Raw genomic sequence first — 23,724 nt, forward strand, 5'->3', positions numbered from 1 at the left:
AGCAGACTGGCCAGAATTCAAGGTAATCAAAGACCTGCAAGGATTAACATTATTTGGGGAATTAGAGATCCAGTCTCTTACAAGCTTGGCTTAAAGAAAGGAGAAGGAGCAGAGAAGACATACAAAGTAGTGTGTGGTTCGATACCAGCCTAACATGGAAACTGAAGCCGAGATGGGTGAGCGCGTCAAGGTGGGTGATAATCTGTCAGACTGATGATGCCCACTTTATTGTGTGAATATGCAAAAAGGGAAAGTGAAAAATAGATGTGTCCATGTACTACAGGAATTGTTTGGGGTTTATTTGTTTTGCTCAGATATCCACCTATTCCTCTCCCTTTCTCTCTGTCCCTCAGCATGCTACTACTGAATAAACAAGAGTTTCACAGACCCCTTCTGAACAAATAGTACATCCAAGTCTCTTCTCTGGTTTGTCCTTGTTTGCCTTTGTTGAAAGGGCTTTTTTCCAGTACACCAGTTGCATTTCTTTTTATCCCAGAGGAAACTCCAGGGTGTGTTAAATTTCAGGACAGAGGCTACTTGCTTTACCGCTCACAGCATCTCTGAGGTATGAATAGCAATAAAAGCATAAGAACATTGACGTGAGGGAAGATATGGGGAGAAGGTAAGTCATTTTCTATGGGCAGGAAATCCAATATGGGAATGTTAAAAAGAAATCATTAATAGGGGCTTTCAGTTGGTGAAGAAATAGGCAACTTGTGTGGCACAAGGAATATATGCTCTTGCATGTTTGCATCTCACCTGCAGCCATAAAAGCTCATGTCCTATTGCTTTAATCTTCTTTTAACTGACAGTGAAGATACTCAGGCTTCTTTCTAATAAAAGTCTTCAGACTCCCTGCAGCTAGTGAGTAACATCCTGTCAAATCCTAGGCTGGAGATGAGTTGATCTTTTATTTTCGAACCAATGGATCAAGCAATTAGAACAGTACTGTGGTATGAATGCTCCAAATACAGTTCCCTTGATCTCAGAGTCCTCTGGAAATATCCCTAATAACTGAGCAAGCAGACATTGAGGGGGGAAATGGTGCTAAGGCAGATTCTTAAATAGGTCTTAGCATGAAATTCATAGGAAGTCTGTAGGATAGGATAGTGGGGGTGTTGTAGAACACCGAACCCCTTTCTTGAAGTCAGGAAGCAGACTTCAGGCCAGGAGCCAAATATGGATCTGCTGGAGCCCCTTGCCTGACCAGCTTCTTTCCCCACGGCAGCTAAGTGCTTGATGCCTTCCTGGATATAGTACAGTATTTCCCCATTCTAAAAGGTGCAAATCCTTCTCCTAAGAGTGGGATGCCCGCAGAAAGAGCTTGAGGCTTCAGTGTGCTGGTCGTTTTGCCCTGCCCTGCCTTGCCCCTCTTTATGTTTGGCCTCACCCACTCATTGGATGTATTCCCCCATGAGCCTCTTTAAATGGGATGCGGCCCTCCTGCTGAGAAAGGCTCTGCACCCTTGCCTTAAAGAAAGGATAAGCAGTTCCAGGCAAGTCACTGGCTCTGGAAAGCTGCCAGCGCTAGACAGCAATGGTCCCTGGAGACTACTCTGTTTTGGCTCAGTCGCACTGATGTGCCATTGGCAGGTAGTGTCCAGGATGGTTTCATGAAGCCTTTAGCGGAAGTGTGATGCAAACACACTTTTGTGCACCAAGCTCTTACGAACAGGGGAGGAAAGCTCATGCTAAAGTGGAGAAAATAGATTTATAATATGCGTTAAGGTCCATAAAGCATAGCCTTTCAAATAGCGTTTTCTGCTCAACACATGTGTGCATGCCAAAGAGAAAAATGGCTTGATGAGTGTCATCAGTTCCTTTGTGGGGATTGGGTTCATTAGCTCTGCAGAGGAACTTCAAAGGGTCATGAAAATAGATGCTGATTCAGATGAAGAAGAGTATGGAGAAGGGGAGAATGAAGAGCCAAAGGCCGGGGAGATAAGGGAGGAGGGAGTAGAAAGTCAAGGTGTTTCCGAAACCATGGGAAACCAGAACTTTTCTGAGTGCAGATATGACAACTCCAAAGATAAGACTTCAGTTCAGGAGAGAAGTCCAGTGAAGAGTTATAAGGCTCTGCAAAACAAGGGACCACCTCGAAGGCTTGGTTTTGAGATGTTATTTAGGCAGACCAATGGGATCAATTATCTACCTGGCCATGTTGCACTGAGAATTTGCTTCTTCTGAATTTGAACACAGCTTCTTTCTTTTGTTGATCTCTGCAAAATCCAAACTCAGTTGTTCTTGTTTGCAGTTTTACATAATAAAATTAGTTGAGTATAAGAACTGTTCATTTTTTAAACTCCAGAATGGAAGAGAGAAATGGCCATAATAATATTGTCAGAGTACATATTTTTAGGCCTCTGGAACCAACACGGTTCATCTGAAAATAAAACCTGGACAGAGAGGCTCAGGACTAGGGTGTTTTCCTTTGACTGCAAGCACAGTTTGAATTAAACTTGATAACTTTTCAAAGGAGCTTTCTGGTGGGTGGTGTCTGCTCCCTGTGGGACCAAATCAACCTTTCAACTTTGAAATGGCAACTCACACAGAAGGCTCAGTTCCTTGAGCAATGAAGGGTGGACCTAGCAGAATATGCTGCGTGATGAGTGGAAATCGTCTCTGGACTAGACGGGCACTTTACCAAGGTGATAGTTTCTCCCCCTGGATGTACAAAGCAAATGTGTTGGTCAAACACCTAGACCAGGGGTCCTCGAACTTTTTCAACAGGGGGCCAGCTGAAAGGCGGTGACGGCGGGCATGGGCCGGTGAGGCGGTGGTGGCGGTGGGTGTGCACGCGTGCGGCAAGACAGCAGTGGGTGCGTGCAGTGAGGTGGCGGCTTGCTCGCTCGGAGATCTCCCTGCAAGTCCAAAATGATCTCCGAGTGAGCAAGCCGCTGCTGCACCGCAGGTGGCGGATGCAGGTGCGGGGAGTCCAAAACCTCTGAGGCAGGCCAGATAAATCAGCATGGTGGGCCAGATCCGTCCTGAAGGCTGTAGTTTGAGGACTCATGACCTAGACCAACAAGGCAGGACTCTAGCCCTGGAAAAATGGGATAGGCACCATGGAAAGCAAGGAATGGTGCTAGAAAAAGAGCGTGAGAAACCATGGCAGAAGCCAAATGGACCCAAGCAGAAAGATTTTACAGAGCAGTTATATCATAGAATCACAGAACAGCAGAGTTGGAAGGGGCCATGAAGGCCATGGGGTCCACCCCCCTGCTGTTGCAGGACCCCATGTTGCACCATCCCACTCAGAGGGCTGCCCAGTTTCTTTTTGAATGTCTCCAGTGCGGGAGAGCCCACCACCTCTCCGGGCAGTGAGTTCCTCTGTCACATTGCTCGTAGGTAAGGAAGTTTTCCCTGATGTCCAGCCTGAATTTGGGTTGTCGCAGCTTGGACTGATTATTCCTTGTTGTACACTCTGTCATCTACAAGAAGAGATATGGGTCTAAGCAAACAGTACAAAGAACTGCATGGCTGAAAGACTGTACCCAGGCTGGGCCCTACCAAAGGGCACACTTGATTGGCTCCAGGAAATGAAAGAAAAGGTCAGGGAGGTACCTTACCCTTGTCTGACTCTTATCTGACTAGCTCCACTCAGCAGCTCAGCAAACCAAAAGTTATAATTCAGATCAACCAGGTTGTACCTGAGCTCATTAACCTATTTAGGAGGAAGGATTGCTGCAGGATTAGGTCATTTCCTTGCCAGGGCTTGGAACGAGCCAGTTCTTGGGTTCCTTAATGGGGTGGCGGCCCCAGCACTCAGATAGGCATTTACATTTTCTGTGGGTACCAGGAGAAAGTCCCTTTCAACTCATCAGTGAAAAAAGCACCCAGCGATGTTCATCCCTTGTCTCTCACCCTTCTGTGGCTGGACAGGACTGAACGGATGCTGCTGGCAGTTTGCATGATGCTCCTTACCAGGATTCTTGAGCCAGAGTATCAGCCTAATGCCAGTGAAACACATTCGGCTCAAGTCCGAGGGGCAGCAGGCCTGGCCGTCTGCCGTAGCATCCCTCGGTGTCAACCACAGCTGAGTAGAGAACATCATGGGAGCTGCAAGGCGCTAGTGACCCTCTCAGTGGCCAGATGTTCCAGGGGCAACTTTGCTTAGGTTTGGCTTCCTGTGGAGGAGAGGCTTCCGAGGACTTGTGGCACTTCTGTGATTCCATGCTATCTACAAATATACAAGCAGAATATACCTGGGGGCTAACAGGTGGTACTACAATAAAAGACCCCATCGGCTTCCCCATGCCAATGCCCAGAAAGGGCTCTGGCAATGCCAAGATGCCTTCTGCAGCACCCTGCCCCCACTTCCTCCTTTTCAAAACTAGGAAATGTGGGTCCTTTGCACGCGGGTCCCCCCTAGTGAGGGAGCGCCCTTTCCCCTGTGCACTGATGAGCATCTCTTTCAAACACCAGGGAGAACCTCCAGCTCTTCGCTCATCTCCACTGTCCAGTAGCGGCTATTAACCTAACAATACCCAACTGGGATTGGATGCCATCTCACAGCTTTTCAGGCGGCCCTAAAACCATCCCACTTCCGAACAGTGGATGTAATTGAGCCTGGCTTAATTTGAAAGGAAGCTGCCCTCCGTCCTTTCTGTCCTCGCACCCACACAGCGCACAACACCACAAAAGGAGCTGTAATGTCAGTTTCCCTAAACGAAATAACAGCAAATGATTTCTTGCTTCGGAGATGATCTTAAATGCCTCGCCTGAGTCCAGAGAAGTCTGTGTGTCATGTGCGTGCACGGAAGAGCAAAAGTATTCATAGGCTTGGCATAAAGAATGGCCACCATCTTATTAAGACTCTGAAGAAGTGGCACATGGGGAATAATGATTATACTCCTTGGAGGGCATCCTTCCTGTCTCAGTGCTTTCCATTCCCTTTCTACTGGGGAAGAATGGCTGAGAGGCACACACTGGGATAGGATCATTTTAATATATCTAGGAAAATTTCTCTGCAGAGAAGCTGTATTCAGGGACAACAAATTAATGATGCACTGGCCCCATAAAGCGTAGCTAACTGTCAAACTGTCATAGAAATGTTCTAATAATAATAATAATAATAATAATAATAATAATAATAATAATAATAATACCCACTACTCTCTTTCCTTGGAGTAGAGGAAATTCTGCTGCAGGCATGCTAAGGAGTTGCATACAACCTTACAAATAATACAGTGTCATTAGTGAAACTTGTACAGACCCTCAGTCGATTTTATCAGTTCCAAAGTATCCATCCATCCACCCACCCACCCACTCAGCCACCCACCTGCCTGAGGAATTCACTGTGAAGGGACCTGCTGGAACACACAGGACTAGTTTCATTGTTTCACTAAACGTACTGATAACTCTACAGAGTTGACGCATGATTGGGGAGGGGGCAGCTTAGTGGTTATGACTTCTAATAGAGGGATGGGAAACTTGTCAAATTATATACTATGAAGCAAGCCAGCAGATATGTAAGGTGCCATGGGGGAGGGAGGCTACCCCAGCATTCCCGAAGTCTCCTGAGGGCCTTCAGAAGTTACCTGTCTTGTCTAGCCATTGAATTTGGTTGTGGTGCTTGGACCAAGATTAAGTAAAGTTCCCACGTGCCCCTGGCATTTCAGATGTCAGGATCTGCAGCATGGTTCACCCCGCAGGATCAGGATGAGGCCTGTAGGTACTTGCAAGGATGGCAGCTGGCAGACCTATGCAGTGCAGCTGGGAGCTGCGGAAGGCGCTATAAAGGCTTCCCTGGGATGCTCAGCTTGGCACAGCAACATGGACCTGGGTGGTAGTTGATTCGTATTTCTGATCCTGCCACCTCGCCTCGCCTCGCCTCGCCTTAACTCCTGCCTGCTCTGGACTCTGTGCTTGCCCCGGTATGATCTCACCTTATTAGCTGCCAGATCCTTGACTTTGTCTCTGGACTGGCCATGCCTTGTCAGTATCTGACCTCAGCTTCTTCCTGGCTCTTTTCCACCTCTGAACGCACCATGCCTTGCTGGGAATTCGTTCCTGCTTTGCCTTTCCCTCTGTCCCCAGTGTATGGCACCAAGATCTCCATCCATCGCCATCACCTCTGGTCCTGGTGCTCCAGCCATAGAAACCTGCCTCCTTTGCCTGGATCCTTTGCCTAAGGCTCACTTCTGATTTGCCTTTTATTCGGTAGCAAGTCTTATAGAGTTCCATGCAGCTTATTTCCAGGTAGGGAAACTACCTGGAATCTGCAATCTGACTCAAAACCACTCCCGCCGCACCCTTCATCCAGTTGGCACCCTTGGTGGGACTCACACTTTAAAAACTTAATGCCAGTTTTTAAAGTAGCTCTTTAAAAATGTTTTATCTGCTTCTTTTAAAAGGGCACAAGGACTGATACAAGTCACAAGGAAGATTGCACAGCAGATTCAAACAGCATCATGAAAGGAGTTAAAAAACCCTCCATATTTTCTTGTATAACCAAGCTGAAGGTACTTTGTCAATTCCAACTCCTTTGCTCCAGCTGCTTCTATGCTGATCACTCAAGAAAGTTTCTGAGCAGCGAGGAAAGCGTCTTTCCCTAAAGCCAATAGATAATCCTGAGAGCCATTGCGAGCTGAGCATGCTTTTGAGCATCTAGGGACGAACTCTGCTCAGCTTCCCTTCCAACATGCTGCTTGTTCTGTGTAGTGGTGTTATGATGGAGGCATCAGGCCAAAAACAGGACACAATTGACTATCCCCACCTTAGCCCATGAATTCCAATGTGTGCATTCCAAGAAAACAGGTGCTGTTGCCACAACAAGTGAACATCACCCCAGATTTGAACAAGCAAATACATTTACTCCACCCAGGGATGGCTTCCCAGCCTTCCAATGTTAATTTTGCTCTATCTCAAACTGACATTCCTGAAGAATTTTTCCGGTGTTAAGGGTGCAGTTCTGCAGTCCCCTCCTGTGTTGCATGCCCACCTCTAGACTGGGAGGAGAATGTGCACCCAGTCTGTCACGCGTGATGCGCAGCAGCGACCTTCGCCATCCAAGGGCATGTGCCCTGCACTTATGGCTATTTCCAGCCATCAATGGGATGCCGCAGAGGGGAGGAGAGAGGCGAGGGGGCCATTGGGATGCAGAGCAAGCTGTTGGCTCCAGCCTCCTACCCTTCCTGACCCCTGGTATGCCTACCTGCTTCTTCTCCCAGGCCAAATTCTGACCTCTGGGTGGCAGCCAATGCAGGTTTTTATAACAGCTGTGAGCAGATTGGGCAGGCTTGCAGATTCAGAGACCCTGCTCTGAGCTCATAGGCTTGCCTTGCATGTTGAAAGTGGGAAATGAGGTGAATTGAAATGGGCATTTCTCCCTTACCCTGTAACTTTAGTCTCATTTAGGATGTTTTATTGTGTTGTCTGTTTTGTAAACTGCTGTAAGCTGCCCAGAGAGCTTTGGCTAAAGGGCAGTAAACAAATGAAGATGATGTCATCATAACGATGATGTCAAAATGCTCATTCAATTGCTTTGATATATATATTGACATATATTCTTCTTCTTGCATGTCAAAGTCCCCTTCAAAATTAACTTTTGAAAGCTGGTAGGGTAGTGAGAGTGTGGGACCAGAAACCTGGGAGATCCGGGTTCTAGTTCCCACTCGGACATGAAGCTCACTGCTTGCCTTTGCGCCAGTCCATAACTTACCTTGCAGAGTTGTTGTTGCGAAGATAAAACAGAGCTATGTAAGCAGCCTTGAGTTCCTCAGAAGGGGGAAAAGGTGGGCTGCAGATGTAGTAACTCCGCTCAAAATTGAAGGTGTTTGATGGAACAGATCACAAACCTGTCCAGTGCAGCATAGATCTTGCACCCTCCTCTGCAGGAAAGCTTTGTCCACAACAGTGATCTGGATCTAACCGGGCATCCCCTTGCAATTGTCCTTTTTAAAAATATACCCTTACAATGATACAATTATACCCTCTCTTTCTTCCTTCTGCAAGGAAACCAAGGTGACTTATATGGTCCTCTTCTCTCTGTTTTATCCTCACAACAACAACCCTGTGAGGTCGGTTAGGCCAAGAGTCAGTGGCTGGCCCAAAACACCCAGAACTAGAACCCAAGTCCCCTGAACGGGCCCAAATGCCACCCCGTCCATGACTGCCTCTTCATTTTCCCCTAAGGGCATCGTGCTGGGGATAAGCAGAGACATAGCAGGGGTATTAATATTTTGGGAAGCATGGTTGCTTTTTCCTTCCTCACACTTTCCTTTGCCTGGGGCCCAGCCTGCCACTGGAATTCTCCCCTGATGGCTTCTCCAGAAAAGGAATTTGGCTCCCCACCTGCAAGCCATTCAACACCTCTAGGCTTCTAGGTGTGTTGAGCCGCATGTGAACTATAGGCCAACAAATGCACCCGAGCCCTTCTCCCATCCTCACTCGGTTCTAAGTGCATGAACACCTGAGCAGGGCTCATGTAATCCGTGAATCCGGTTCTTCCAGCAGGATAGGGCATCCCACTTCTTGGCTCTGCTCCTTTCCCTCCAGGGCATAGTTCCTCAGTGCAAGGTGGAGGGTGCTTTCTTTATCAGATTTCTCTAAGGGAATCACGTGGCTCCGTTAGATTGTCAGTGCAGGCATTAGTTCAGGAAGCGGAACAAAAGAACAACTTGATTGTGTGCAGGATGCCAGCTCCCTCTCCACGCTCTGCAGACTGAACTAAAAGACTAAAGCTAATTTCTAATGAATTTCCATGGCTTCCATTTGTAGGCTGAGATTAAATCTGATGTTGTTTTGCCTTTGGTGTCTAATGAATCAAGGTTTAGACTCACGACTGGCAAGGTCAGGGAAAGGGAGCAATTGCACAGATACACACCTACACACGACTTGTCAGCCAGCAAGGAAAAAGTGGTCCAGCTTGACTGTAGATATGCCAGAAGGAAGATGCAAGTGCTGAGAAGGATAACATTTTAAAATGGTGCTCTCGTTTCAAGGGTCTCGCTTCGTAGATGCTGGGCTGAGCACTGAGCTGGGCTAGACAAGCCCCACAGGATCTTCTGCCTCTTTGATTCTATTGCCCGGTGCTTGTTTAGTTCCTGGGTTCATTCTTTTCCAGGTGTTTCTGCTGGCATTGGCTTTTGCCTACGTAGCCAAGACCATGTCTGGGGCTTACGTGAACAGCATGCTCACTCAGATCGAGCGGCGGTTCAACATCCCTGCCTCGCTGGTTGGAGTGATCAATGGAAGCTTTGAGATGGGTACGTGGACAGAGAAGGTTAAGTGTTGACTCGAGGTGCCAAGTGAAGAACTCCGTGTTAACACAGGCGATTCAAAAAAAGAAGTGGGGAGGCAGCCCACACTGTGCTTCCTGACACTGAAGTAAAACCAACCTAGATAAAGCACGGATCATGTAAAGCCCTGCTTCTCACAGTTGTTATTGAGTATAATCACCATGGGACCTTGCCGGGAATAGCTGCCTGCCACCAACATTAAAACAGAGAGGTGCCTGGAAAGGCAAAGTGGAACGTACAGAGCAAGAAATAGTCATTCACAAAACAGTGGGTGATTGTTTGGGGGCCTTGCCAGTACAGGGCTGTTCATTGGTCTATACAGAACCTCAGGCAAGGAGCTCACTGGTAGTAAAAGACCATTCAGCAAAGATCTGGAAGGAGAATGGAGGATTCTATGCCCGCACTGCCTATAGCCAGAGGAGGATGGTGACATCAACACCAGTGGGTGATGCATGGCATCTTGTATTCTGAGCATCAAAGAAGCTCTCCATGGTGCATCCATAGAAACAGAGCAAGACAGAAGGGACCTCCTGGGCCATCTAGTCTGACCCCTGGCTTCAGCTGGCTCTGCTCATGACATGCCCACCATGTGCATGTCCAGCCTATCCTTGAACACCCCCAGCGATGGGGCCTCAATTACCTCCCATGGAAGCTCATCCCATATCCCAGCGGTCCTGTCAGGAAGGGCTTCCTGGCATCCAAGTGGAACCTGGGTTCCCTGAGCTGTGTATCCACAGTTCTGTCCCTGCAGTAGGCCCACTACCACGGAGCACCATGCATGGCTCCTGCCATTGAAGCTACAATGAAGAAGGGGCCCCACTGACATGAGTGTCGCCCACCTCCCTTTGCTTCTAGGGACCACCCTCATTTGGTGAGAATAGTCCAGGCTCAACGGATGTGCTGCCCTACTGATTCCTGGCCTATGACTCACTCTGCTGGCTAAGGCAGATGGGAGCTGTAGGCCAAAACATCGGAAGGGTCACAAGATAGGGATGCGCGAAGAATCGGCACAAAACAGTCTTCTGCTTGGGTGGGAAAATCTGCTGAATTCCCTGGTTTCAGCCTCCAGGACTCTGGACTGCTTTGCAGCAGCCTGGAAGCCAAGTTCCCAGTGAGTGCGCCCTGGGCTTGTGGGATGCTGGCCAGGAATCGACAGTGGCTCTTCCATGTGCACCACTGCCGATCAGCAGCAGCAAGTGGAGAAGAAGGTTGGCCACCAAGATTAGTGGCTGGGGACGTCTTCCGGGTCTCCGAATGATTGCAGACTTCCTCCAAGTCCAGCTTGCTTTGTTAGAGAGGGACAAGCACTGGAAAACGTCTGATGGGCAAGTGCGGACTGGATTCTGGAGACGCTCGGCACATCCCCAGTGTAGACCCAGCAGGGCTTCTGTCGATGAGTGTCCCGATGAGGTGTGGGTCTGAGCGGATGCCCAGCCGTACCTGACTTGATCCTGGCCCTGGGCTCACCTCAGATGATGGGGGAACATCTTAAAGCATGTCTGCGTCCTCGGGCATGAAGGATTCTCAAAGTCAAAGCAGCATTCTTGGAACAGTCTGGTCTGAGATATAGGGACCACTGTCACCTGCTCGGAGAGTCTCTCTCTCTCTCTCTCACAGGGAGAGTATTCCTGAGTCCATGAATCCCTTGGATCTGAGAGGAAATGCAACTCCCTTCCAAGATTGTGGGGCAACTTTAACTTGTGCTTAGGGCAGCCAGACAGCTCCTATGGACTCTGCTTAGTTTTCCTCCAGAAATCCATGGGGCTCAAAGGCAGATACTTCTGGCTCAGGTTTGATATATGTCTTCACTTCTGCAGGTAACTTGTTGGTGATAGCGTTTGTGAGCTACCTGGGAGCCAAACTCCACAGACCACGCATGATCGCTATTGGATGCATAGTTATGGCTTTGGGGTGCTTTTTGATAGGGCTGCCTCATTTCTTGATGGGAAGGTAAGTTTGTTTATTTATTTAAAATATTTATATGCCATCCTATTCGCAAAAAAGCCTCAGGACGGCTTACAATGTAAAATATAAATAGCATAAATAAAATTCCCAACCCACACTGGCTGCAGTTAAAAACATAGAAAAGACAATATTAAAACTTATTAAACTATCGCTGGAATAAAAAGGTCTTCACCTGGCACCAAAAAGCAAACAATGACGGCACCAGGCGGACCTCTCTGGGGAGCGTATTCCATAGATGGGGCGCCACCACAGAGAAAGCCCTTCTCCGGGTACTTTGCCTCCTAATATCTTTCACGGAGGGTTCCCAGAGCCTCTGCTGCTGATCTCAAGGGGCGGCGGGGCAAATATGGAAGAAAACGTTCCTTCAGGTATCCAGGTCCCAAGCCGTTAAGGGCTTTATAGTAATAACCAGCACGAGCAAGTTCCAGTAGTAATCCTAGCAAGATTCCCATACAGGCCTTTGTCCTGCAGTTCTAACTTCAGGGATCCGCCTTTAAACAAGACTGAATCCCTGTGTTTTCTGAAGTGTATATCATATGCACCCAACGTGCTTTCAGTGTGAGCTGGAAGAATTAAAACAGAAACAGGCTTTTTCACAGAGGATGTTGTGGGAATTGGCCTGTTTTTATGAAAACTGTGAAAACAAAACAAAAATGCTGGATCCTCCCAACTTCTTCCTGAGAATCCTTCTGCATTCTCCCAGCTCCTGCCTGAACAACTTACTCCCAGGGAGGAGCTGGGAGGTGGCAATCCACTCTATAGAGTTGTTAAAAGGTGTGTAACCCATCAAGGCAGGAAGAATTGCATGGAGTGATTGGCTGGATGGGTCTGCCCTGAGTACAGGGCAGTAAACCTCAACCAATTACCTCCCACTCCTTGCTTCTACTTGAGCCTAAGCCATGGAAGTCTCCTCTAGAGCAGGAGGCAGGGATACCACAAAATCCCCATCCTACCAAGTGTGCTTCAAGGCATGACTCCTCTTTGTGTAATGGAGAAATTTTGACAACCAAAGCAAGCCCAAATAAGCATGCAATCACAGCCATCGAAGAGATGTGTCTCATTTCTCCCTGCAGGGTCCCCGGGATACCACCTGGAGGATTGAGAGAGAAGGAGACAGGGAGCAAAGCAACCCCAATGGGCCTGATCATCTGTTGGGCTTATCATGGGTGCTTGGTATCTCACAGAAATCCACCTGGTGATTCACTGTGAAGTGGTGCCATAATGTGTGACCCTGTCCAGAGTTTACATGCAACTCTGATTTTTTTGTAAAGGGTCAGGATGACTGCATTGCACATAAAAAGTGTTAAGGGATCAGGTATGGACCTGGCTGAGATTGCATGTACGAGGCTGAGATTGTAATCCTCTGTACATGTACCTTTGATTCACTCTTGTTGAAATCAATGGGACTTACTTCTACCTTGGCATGTATAAGATTCCATTGTGAATCACGAGTTTCCATAGCAATCCTTTCCCCAGAAGTAGACTCTGAACCTAAAAACTCACCAAAAATCAATTTCACTAACCACCACAAAGTTGCTGAGTATTTTGCTAAAGCTCATCTCATGGGTTTTTCCATTATTTACACATTTTTATTTTGACTCCACAGGTACCAGTATGAAAACACCATTTCCTTAGCTGAAAATTCTTCAAGGATGTCTGTTTGCCTTGCAAATCAAAGCCAAGTTTCCACTCCTGCAGAGCAACCCTCAGACCGTGAGGTTCCTACTATATTCACAATCTTGTGTTCTATTTAACAGTGTCTGTAGCTTTTTTTGTGCCTGGCCTAGGCATGGGTGAAGGATTTCAGGAACCATGACTGAACAGCAGCAAGTGTCACCCGTGTGTAGGAGTAGGTGTGTGTAGGTCAGCTCTGCCTAGTCACCTTTGAGTCCTAAATACCTCAGTGGATCAGTACTGCAGGTCAGGAGTAGGGAGGGGAAGTTAATCCTTTCTCTTCCTTCTGACAACCAGCACCACCACAAGAATAAATCCACATCCTCTGGAAGAAAATGGAATTTCCTTTTCAGCTGATGGAGGATCCCCTTGAAATATGAGTAGTACTTTCAAAGATGCATAAAGAATCAAATCTTTCTTCCTTCATCAAGGAAAAATACCGTTGGTTGCATTTGGGGTCATTTTGGACCCCAGATGAAAGAAACTGTTCCAGCTGAAATTTCCCCTCAGGAGTTTCAGTCAGCATACATATGGTTTTCAGTTCCCAGTCAGTACAGGTAATTTCAGATTTAATTCTTCCTGAGGCTATGCAAAACAAAACCAAACCAAATCTGTACAGCAATACTTGGCTCACTGACCTTTTCTTTGCATAACAATAGTTTGACCTACTAATTTTCAAAAATTATAGCAAAGCTTTCTCCCAGTGAATTTCAATTCTGTTTGCTGGAGGTTTTAGCTAAGAAGCTTAGCTTTCAAAAGAGACTAAGATCATCTGTACTAAACCTTCTTTTGTTCATTTGTTTGGAGTATAAAAGTACCCATACAACTGTTCTGATAGAATTTCTGGGATACTTTTCATTTATAGAAAAGCAAGCATGCAAACAAGCAAGCATACAAGGCTGGAGGCTGAAATTTGGAGATATTTTAGACTTGGTACTTTGTGACAATGTCCTAGGAGGTCAAATCGGTAGGACTACTTATGTGTAAATTACAGTAGAGAATGTGAGCTGGGAGATGCCAATTATTCCACAATAGCAGAATGAGAGACTTCCGTGACTATCTGCATAACCATGCCCTTCTATTACAACTACATAAAAATGCACATGGATTTCATTTAGGTGACCAGCTGTTTCATCAAGTGCAGACCTCAAAATATGGCTGGTAGCCTTCCAGTCTTCTGGAACATTACAGCAGCTAAGTCAGTTGAGGTCATGCTAAAAGTGATCTTTCAGCTCTCCTTTAAAGGCCCGAAAACTTCATAGCTTGGAAGATGCAGGGAAAGTTAGCATAGCATGCCATGAATTACGAGTCTTTTTTTCTTCTCAAGCCAGCTCAGGTTCATATAACATTCCCTGCAAATCTATAGTATTTCAACAACCCTGAAAGGGAAGCATTAAAGTATTTAATTACCCATGAAATCTTCCATGAGGATGTTACTGGGATTGTATTTGGTTTATTTTTTGCTTGGTTCTTTTCTTCCCAGAATGTAAAAAACAGTCTGGATCCTCAATGTGGGTGTTTCTGCTGGTAGGAAACATCATCCGAGGAGTGGGTGAGACACCCATAACTCCTTTGGGTATTTCATACGTGGAGGACTTTGCACAAACAGAAAATTCTCCTTTCTACATTGGTAAGCTTGCAAATAATAAGCAAACTTAGTATGACCTGTTGCCTTAAAAACAAACAAGCAACCAAGTTCTTCTAAACAATCAGAGTGTGATTCTATACATATTTATCTCTGAGTAAGGCTATGGTTTTTCCAGTTGCAATGTATGGCTGTGAAAGTTGGACCATAAGGAAGGCAGAGCACTGAAGGATTGAGGTCTTTGAATGGTGGTGCTGGAGGAGACGCCTGTGAGTCCCTTGGACTGCAAGGAGATCAAACTGGTCAGTCCTAGAGGAGATCAACCCCGACTGCTCTTTAGAAGGCCAGATACTGAAGGTGAAACTCAAATACTTTGGCCTTCTAATGAGAAGGAAGGACTCACTGGAGAAGAGCCTAATGCTGGGAACAACAGATGGCAAAAGAAGAAGGGGACGGCAGAGAATGACGTGGCTAGATGGAGTCACTGAAGCAGTCGGCGTGAGCTTGAGTGGACTCTGGGGGATGGTGGAGGACAGGAAGGCCTGGAGGAATGTTGTCCATGGGGTCGCCAAGGGTCAGACACAACTTCGCAACTAGCAACAACAACAAAACACAAACTCATTGTTTTCAGTGTATTTATTTCCAGGTCATCATGCATAGGAATTCAGCCTCAGTCTGCTATCCTTTATATGTTTAGATGGGAAAATTTGCATGGATGCATATTTAGACAGAAGAAAAAATGTGCATGTTTAGAAAGAAAAAAGTTGGTCTTTTTTCTGTCTAACCATTCATACAATTGCACTCCTCATTTCTCTTCATGGTGCTTGATTCCATTGCTGCTTGTTCAACCCCATTAATGCATCTAAATAAATAAGTAAATACAGGATGATAGTTGCAATAGAGACGATGGCCCTCTTTCTCCTGGTGCATTTGCATTATTCCAGGATAGCACAGCTCCATCAGAGTTGGGTCGTGCAAAAGCAGGAAAGGAAGAAGTTTGAGTGTATGGAACAGGTCTCAGTGCTGCATCACAACCCAAAGTAGACACAGCGATTAACAACTTGGTGTGGAAAAGCTTCTTATTGGGTTCTCTTGGCTGCAGGAAGGGGTCAAAGCTCAGTATGACAGACCACATGCTTGGCACACTGAACGTTTCAGGTCTGGTGCTCTATGTGTCCAGGTAGGGCGAGGAAAGGATCCTTCCTGGATCCCTGAGAAGCGTCTACCAATCACTGCCATCACTACTGGACCATTGGTCTGACGAATCAGGAGAGCACTTCCTGATGTGCCCTGCCTCACTTAGGACTTTCTCCTAAAAATGTTTGCAAACCCTGGGATTTCCCTGTCCTTGATCATATCTCCTTGCTGTTCTTTTGGTGACATAAGCAACAGTGCTAAAAGGACGACAGCTGAATTAGAATATAGGATGACTTTTCCCAAGCTGGTGCTTTCTGGATATGTTGAACTACAGCTCCCATAATCCAAAGCAGCTGGCCTGGGTGATGGAGCTTGCAGTTCAATGTATCCGGTGGTGCCAGGGCAGGGTTCGCTGATTCAGGATATGATGTGGAAGCCAACCACAACCGTTTGATTTTGATATGATTCCCTGAGAAGCTGAAGAACAAGTCTTGGAGAAGCAGCAGCAAGAAATAGGAAAATAACTGGTTTTCTATGCTTTTATCTTTCACCCTCCTCTAGGCTGCCTGCAGATAGCAACTGTCTTGGGTCCTTTGTTTGGTTTAATGATTGGTTCCTATTGTGCCCAGCTGTATGTGGATGTTGGATTCATAGACCCAGGTAATGCACAGAAGTAGCTAGTGCCCACTGGGGTTGGTGGGACAGAGGGCAAGATCACAACCAAGGTCTGCAATCATTGTGGGCTTTTAAAAAGTCCAAGTGGCCACAATGACCCAGACAGTCCACAGGCTTTTCTGTCATGTTTGCTTCTGTTGCTGTTATTATTGTGTTTCTTTTGTCTCAATCTGTTTTATTATGTGTTTAATTGTTATTCACTGCTTTGGAAGGACTCTTGCCTGGAAAAGTGGCCATGGAATATTTAGATGAATAAATTCTGCAGTTAAAATAGTCAAGATGTATAGGCATGATTGCAAAGAGATCAAATCAGTCAATCCTAAAGGAAATCGACCCTGGCTGTGCTTTAGAAGGTCAGGTACTAAAGCTGAAGCGCAAATGTTTTGGCTACCTAAAGAAGAAGAAAGGACTCATTGGAAAAGACCCTGATGCTGGGAAGCATTGAAGGCAGAAGGGGACGGCAGAGGTTGAGGTGGCTGGATGGGGTCACGGGGAGGTGGGTGTGGGGTTGGGTGGACTCTGGGGGATGATGGAGGACAGGAGAACCTGGAGGAATGTTGTCCATGGGGTCACGAAGGGTCGGGCATGACTTTGTAACTGAACAACAACAACATAGGCATTGATCCTCAAAAATGAATTACACATTTATGTTAGAGTTTAGTTGCTATGATGGCAACGGTCAGCTATTGTTGAGTTGTGGTTAAGTGCCCTTAAGTCATCTCCAACTTACGGTGACCCTATGAATGAGCACCTTCCAAGATGTCCTATCCTTGGCAGCCCTGCTCAGTTCTTGTGCATGCAAGAGGTGGCTTCCTTTATGGAATCCATCCATCTCATATCAGGTCTTCTTCTTTTGCATTTGCCGTTCCCTAGCATGACCGTCTTCTGCAGGAAGTCTTGCCTTCATGTGACATGCCCAAAGTATGACAGCCTCAGTTTTGTCAGTGTTACTTTTAGGGAAAACTGACTTATTTTATCTAGGACTCCCCTGTTTGTCTTGCTGTCAGTCCGAGCTATTTGCATAACTCTCCTCCAGCACCACGTTTCAAAAGCATCCATTTTCTTCCTGTCGGCTTTCTTCACTGACTGGCTTTCACAGCCATATGCAGTGCTCAGGAATTCAGTAGTGCAGATGGTCTTGGCTTTAGTCTCCAGTGAAATGCGCTGGCACCTGGTGATCTTTTCCAGTTCCTTCACTGCAGCCCTTCCAAGTCTCAGACTTTCTCTCACATTTAGCTGCAGTTTGCCTTTCAATCCGTAATTGACCCAAGTTATGAAAAATCATTCACAATGTCGATTCCTTTATTGTTGACAGCAAAGCTGTGTATTTCTTCTGTAGCTGTGATTTTTGTTTTCTTGATGCATTCACTTTCTGATAGCATGATACCTTGTGGGTCTTTCAGCATGCCTAATCTACATTTGAACTTCTCTTTGATTTCTTGGATCTTCTGGAAGAGGTCTCTTGTTTTTCCACTTTTGTTGCTGTCTTCTGTTTCTTTGCATGGGCCATTGTAATAGCTCTTTTTGTCTCTGCTTGATAGTTGCTAAAAAGTTGCATTCAAGATTCTGACCTTATTACTGCCATCTTTTCCTTTTTCCTTCTTGCTTGTCCTTAGCAACTGTGTTTCTTCCACCATCCATCTAGGTGCTTTCTTCCTTTTTCTTCAGGTATTGTATTCTTCCTTTAAAATGGCTCTGGTTTCAGTCCTTCGTTCTTTGGTGCTCATGGTCAGCTCAGTTCAGTAATGCATGTCTGTTCTTCATGAGAACTTCAGATTCCCCATGAATGTTACTGCAGATGGATTTTGGCACTGTGCTTCTGTTAGTGAGCTTTTTCAGCTGTATTCTGATTTTTGAGATGCATCGTTCATGGTCACTTCCATACTCTGCTCCTTGGTAAAAAGGATACAATTTCTGAGGATGTTGTGCGCAGTGGCAGTGACCCAAATAACTTGTGGGTAGAATGACTTTCAGCACACAGACCCAATCATGTCCTCAGAGGCTTCTCTGTTTTAACCCTTTCCCTGTCCTTTTTCTTGCAAAAATTACGCTATTAGTTTCTCTCAGCATGATGCACCTGAGGAAGGATGCTATGCATAGAGTTCTTCTTTTGGTGCATCATGGGGTTTGATGGCCTTGATGTGGGTCTCCAAGCTGAGTCAAGGGAGAGGCTGAAGCCTCTTTCCTGGTTCCAGAGGAGGTGCTTGCAAAATAAAGAACTTGCTTTGCAAAAATACTAGCAGGAAGATTTTCTATCTTGCAAGCAAGAGGTCATTAATACCGTTAAGGAGCAATAACAAAGAACAATGTGAAATGTAAGACTCTTTTAAACTTTTGGCACACCTTTATCTTGTAGTTAAAATCTTTAATGTTTTAACTACAGATGTGACTTGCTTCTTTTGCTTACCTAGAATGGCAAACAATATGTATGTTCTGGAACACTTATCTTTCTGGTTAGAACACAAAGAATATTTGCATTTCCTGGTGTCCATTTCATTTTGATGAAATAGGACACTTTGTAACTTTTTCTGCACCTACTGGGCACCTTGACCATTTATATTCTTTAACATTTTCTTCCGGCTTAAACTTTCTTGTTAACCCTTGTTTTCAGCTTTGTAGCTAATCTTTTCCTCAACAGCCTGACACAGCTACCATAGGAAAGAGGCAGGAAAAAATGTTTAAGAAAAGAAAGAAAAGAGGAGATGTTCCACCCACAAATAGGCCCTTCTGATTCTGTCTCTGAGTGCTGTGAAATTTTTTAAAAGGAAATATTGTACATTTTTCTCCCCAGTGCCCATACCTTTCACCTCCCTCCTTCTGTGTATATCCTGAAAATGATCTCCTGGGAATATTTGGTGCAGCTTCACCCTGAGAATTCCTGATAGCATTCTTCAAGTACTTGAAGGGTTGTCACAAAGAGGAAGGCCAGGGTCTCTTCTCCATCATCCCAGGATGCAGGGCATGGAATAATGGGCCTGAGGGACAGGAAGCCAGGTTTCAGCTGAACATCAGGGGGAACTTCTGACTGTTAGAGCATTAGGTCAATGGAAGTCGTGACCTAGGGAGGTCGTGGGCTCTCTCACACTGGAGGCATTCAAGATGCGACTGGACAGCCATCTGAGAGGGATGTTCAACTGGGAGCCCTGCAGTGAGCAGGAGGTTGGACCTGATGGCCCTTTGATGGCCCTTCCAGTTCTACTCTGTGACTCTGTGATAGCTTGGGTCTACCAAGACCTGGTGTTTCCAGATGTAGAGGTCCTTGAGGTAACAATCAGACAACACTTGGCTGCTGTTCCAACTTTTCTCCTTAATGGATTTTTGATGGAGTGAGGCCTCCAAACATTCCATGGATGAGGCAGGGTAAAGGTGTAATGAACCTTTGTTGGGAAGCGCCCATGGTTCTCTCCTTTTATTTCTCTCCAGAGGATGTGATGTTGAGCCTCACAGATGCCCGTTGGGTTGGGGCTTGGTGGCTGGGGATCTTGATATGCGCTGCTGTGAATCTCCTGGTTGCCATCCCGTTCTGCTTCCTGCCCAAGACTCTTCCAAAGGAAGGAGAGGAAAATGCCGTCAGCCCAGCAGCCAAGAAACAAGATAAGAAGTTGCTCCAAGCAGGAAGTGCAGGCCATGCCAAAGTGAAAATGCGTGAAATCGCCAAAGGTGAGCAGTAACATTTTTGGAAGGGAAGGGAAGATTCTTGGAATACTCTTTTCTTCAGTATTAGGAGAATCATTCTAATGGTAAGAGCTGCTTGACAGTAGAACAAAGTGCCTTTGGTTAGAGAAATGGAATCTCATTTAGGGTTGAAATATATAGTATTTGTAGAGAGAATAAGATTTTGAACTCAGTATGTCTAAAGTCTTTGGAATAATCATTTGTTTAGATTGTAGGAAACAATAAAAATGTTGAAACAGGACAGTAGAAGAAAGTGCCTCAAGGTGGGGGATCAGCTGGGTTCTCCTTTGTTGGAAGCTGGATGGCCACTTCTCAGGAATGCTGCAATTGTGAGATTTCTTCAGGAGGCTGGGAGCAGATGGCCCCCAATTCCCTTCCTGTCCTAATATTGTATGTTTTTGCAAGAACAAAAGGTTCCTAAATGAGTACATGCACAATGAAGTCTGGCATGTCTAACTAAACTGTCCACGTCTCATCTTAAAGAGTGGGATATAAATCTAATCAATCAATCATTTTTTTACGCAATTGCGTTCCACTAGTTCCCACATCCTACTCACTACTTCAAGAGGCTTAGCAAAGAATTAATTAATTACATTTCAGTGCCTTCCTCACCCCCACTTCTTATGCCTTATCTTCATACTCTGTGCTTTGCACTTTTGATCCATCTGGGATACCAATATAGACTTTTGCACAGCAGGAAGAAAGGAGATCTCCACCAGAACGTTATGGCGTGTTTGGTCCCATCCACTACACCGTGTGTTGTACAAGTGTTCAGGGTTCCTCTCTTCAACTCAGAAATCCCAAGTGTCAGGGGAAGAATCTTATTTCCTGTAGGCAGAGGGGTCTTTTCCTTCTGATTGAAGGATTCAGAGACAGTAAGCAAACCTGAAATCTGTAGGACCGAACAAGAAAACATAAGATAGGTTACATGAGAGAAAAAGGCATGTCTATGTCCTCACTGCTGTTGGGAAACCGAGGAGGTATAGAAACATAGAAACAGAGCAAGTCAGAAGGGGTCTCCTGGGCCATCTAGTCTGACCCCCGGCTCCAGCCAGCTCCACTCATGACATGCCCACCATGTTCATGTCCAGCCTATCTTTGAACACCCTCACCGATGGGGCCTCAACCACCTCCCGTGGAAGCCCATTCCACACCCTCGGGGTCCTAACTGTCAGGAAGTACTTCCTGGCATCTAATGGACAACTGCTAGGATAGGCTGGAATGTAACATGTTTCATGGCTACCTGTGCATTTAGGTTGCTAGTAAAAGAAATCTACCTGTGCATTTAGGTAGCTAGTAAAAGAAATCTACCTGTGCATTTAGGTAGCTAGTATATGACATCCACCTGTGCATTTAGGTTGCTGCTGGTATATGAAATTGTTGACTATCAGTCATGCATTGATTTGGCTACATGCAGCTAAAATGGAGAACATGTACCCATCACAGATGATTTTCATGGATGGTTTCACAGGAGAGGTCCCTGCCTACCCCAGAGACAAGCTGCACTCTCTCTCTCTCTCTCTTTCCCTCTCAGGTATTTGCCTATCTAAATATCTCATTCAATAGAAGACACACAGTTCAACTTTTAAGAGGATTCTGACCCACTAACTGCCATGCATCCAGTGTGACGTGGTGGTCTTTCAGCAGTGTTTCCACCACCCCTCCTGTCATCAGAGTGAAGGTGGTGTAGCAAGATGCGTGCTGAACAATTGTGTTTTGATCTTAAGCTTTGACAGAGATGGTGGGTCAGCAGATACAGACAGGCGGAAGCGAACAGAAATCAGCTTCCTACAGGCACAGCCGCCCCTGCGGTAGCGGATGGGCTGCAAGGGAGTTGGTGTGAACGGCTCTGTTCTGTGTTTTCCAGATTTTGTCCCCTACTTGAAAAGTCTCTTCCACAACCAGGTCTACATGCTGTTCTTATGCATCACTGTGATCCAGTTCAGTGCTTGGATTGGGATGATTACATTTATGCCAAAATACCTGGAGCAGCAGTATGGGATTTCAGCATCAGATGCTATTTTTCTAATAGGTAAATAGGAGAGATTGTCCGAATGGCTATGAATTGCCAGCCCCTGCTGTACTTGCTTTCATGACATGTTTTCATATGCTTTATCTTTCATATGTTTATGTTTTTATATCATGCTTTATCATGCTCCATTGGTGGTTTCTAACTTTGCGTACAGGCCAGTGAATTTGTGCCAGTGTAGCGGTGAGACGGTTAGACTGGGGGCCAGGAAGACCCAAGTTTTAGTCCCCTCTTGGCCATGAAGCTCTTTGCGTGACTTCTGGCCAGTCAGGGATCTCAGCCTGATCTCACAAGGATGGAGGAGAATTATGTTAGCTGCCTGGAGAGCCTTGCAAGAAGAAAAACTTGCAATGAAATGATGATGATATAGCATGAAAGGGAAGGAAATGTTTGTCTACGAGTACAAAAATCCAAGGTGGACCTTTGGTTTTGTAAAGTGCAGGAAAGACAGGACTGCCACCAAAAATAGCATCCCTATATTGGTTTCTTCTGTCCTGGATATTTAATGAAAGATGCTTCTGTCCCTACATTCGCAGTCTTGTTCCTTTCCTCCCTCGCCACCCACACATAAAATTCAAATAGTTTTGCATGTCCCTGCAACATGCTGGGAAACGACCAAACGGATCTGGGGCTTCTTTTCCATCTTTTGATCATCTTAGCCATTTTATGTAGTCTATTGATTTATCCTACCTCTCAGTCCAGACATTGTATTTAAAATAATAACATGCAACAGCAGCGGAACCGTCTCCTCCCTCCTTCACATGGTGACATCATACGAGACATCCTCTCCTGCTGAGTCCCAGTTCTTGTCGGGCTGTTCTAAGTTGTGTGATCAGATTGTTGGCTCCCACCTGCAAAAGATTCCAGGTCTTTTTGCTGTTCAGACATGAGGCGGGAGAAGCAAAGACCAAATTCACATATGAATTCGTTCATTTATTTTTTTGACATAACCTGTGATGTTCAGGATTTCAACATAACCCTCTACAGATGCATCTCAGGGTTATCACTGGTTATACGTTCAGTTGCCCCCTGCCTCCAATTTGTAATGACATGTGAATCTCTGCAACAATATCAGCATGTGGCATTCTCCCGTTTGTTTGCTTTCCTCTCTAGGTGTGTACAATTTGCCCATTATATGTCTTGGATATCTTTTTGGAGGCCTCATGATGAAGAAGTTCAAGATAAGCACCTACAAAGCTGCCCACATAGGATTCTGGAGTTCTCTAATTGAGTATCTCATATACTTCTCTGCTTTTTTCATGATTTGCAAGAATGCTTCAGTTGCTGGCTTAACAGTCTCCTATGAAGGGTACTTGCCAATCCAATCTTGCCCTTATACTCCCCTTATGGGCTGGTTGCCAGATTTGAGGGTGTGTGTTTATTTTCAAGGGATAATGATCTTTCATCCCTCCTATTAATTTAATTTAATTGTTTGCCTGTTGGAGACTGGCTTCCTTCAGCCCACACACCTCCTGCCCTTCCTGTGAAATGGTCAAAGCACTTAGTGCATGCACTAAATAAAGGGGATCCCACTGTGGAGGTAGCAAAGGAGATTCTTCTCCCTGTCTCCATGCCAACAGGACAGACTGGTGACTCCTATATTGGTGGGGCTCCATGGTGATGAAGTTATTTGGAGGGTGTGGTTCAGCACTATGGAGAGCTCTTAAAACGCTGAAAATAAAAGCTGCAATGACTGAGGAACCCCTAGGACGTGGGACACACCAACCTCCCCTGTCTTCAGG

The 23,724-nt window shown here is 45.8% G+C and overlaps 1 protein-coding gene across 3 annotated transcripts in view; it reads left to right on the top strand.

The window, feature by feature from the left end:
• Positions 1-503: 503 nt before the first annotated feature.
• Positions 504-23,724, top strand: part of SLCO1A2 (solute carrier organic anion transporter family member 1A2) — a 28,859-nt gene continuing 5,638 nt past the window's right edge. For 2 of the 3 annotated variants that reach the window (XM_044452158.1, XM_044452160.1), the window contains exons 1-10: positions 549-622; positions 6,357-6,464; positions 9,068-9,209; positions 11,060-11,192; positions 12,814-12,920; positions 14,365-14,511; positions 16,165-16,263; positions 19,702-19,938; positions 21,821-21,985; positions 23,096-23,291. In XM_044452158.1, coding sequence (XP_044308093.1) covers positions 6,414-6,464; positions 9,068-9,209; positions 11,060-11,192; positions 12,814-12,920; positions 14,365-14,511; positions 16,165-16,263; positions 19,702-19,938; positions 21,821-21,985; positions 23,096-23,291 — 1,277 coding nt within the window. In that variant the 5' untranslated portion in view covers positions 549-622; positions 6,357-6,413. Of the gene's footprint in view, positions 623-6,356; positions 6,465-9,067; positions 9,210-11,059; positions 11,193-12,813; positions 12,921-14,364; positions 14,512-16,164; positions 16,264-19,701; positions 19,939-21,820; positions 21,986-23,095; positions 23,292-23,724 lie in introns of all 3 variants that reach the window. The other variant, XM_044452159.1, reaches the window with a different exon arrangement.

The sequence above is a fragment of the Varanus komodoensis genome, unplaced genomic scaffold (assembly GCF_004798865.1).
Source record: "Varanus komodoensis strain SLA01 unplaced genomic scaffold, ASM479886v1 scaffold70, whole genome shotgun sequence".
Taxonomy (NCBI): Eukaryota; Metazoa; Chordata; class Lepidosauria; order Squamata; family Varanidae; genus Varanus; species Varanus komodoensis.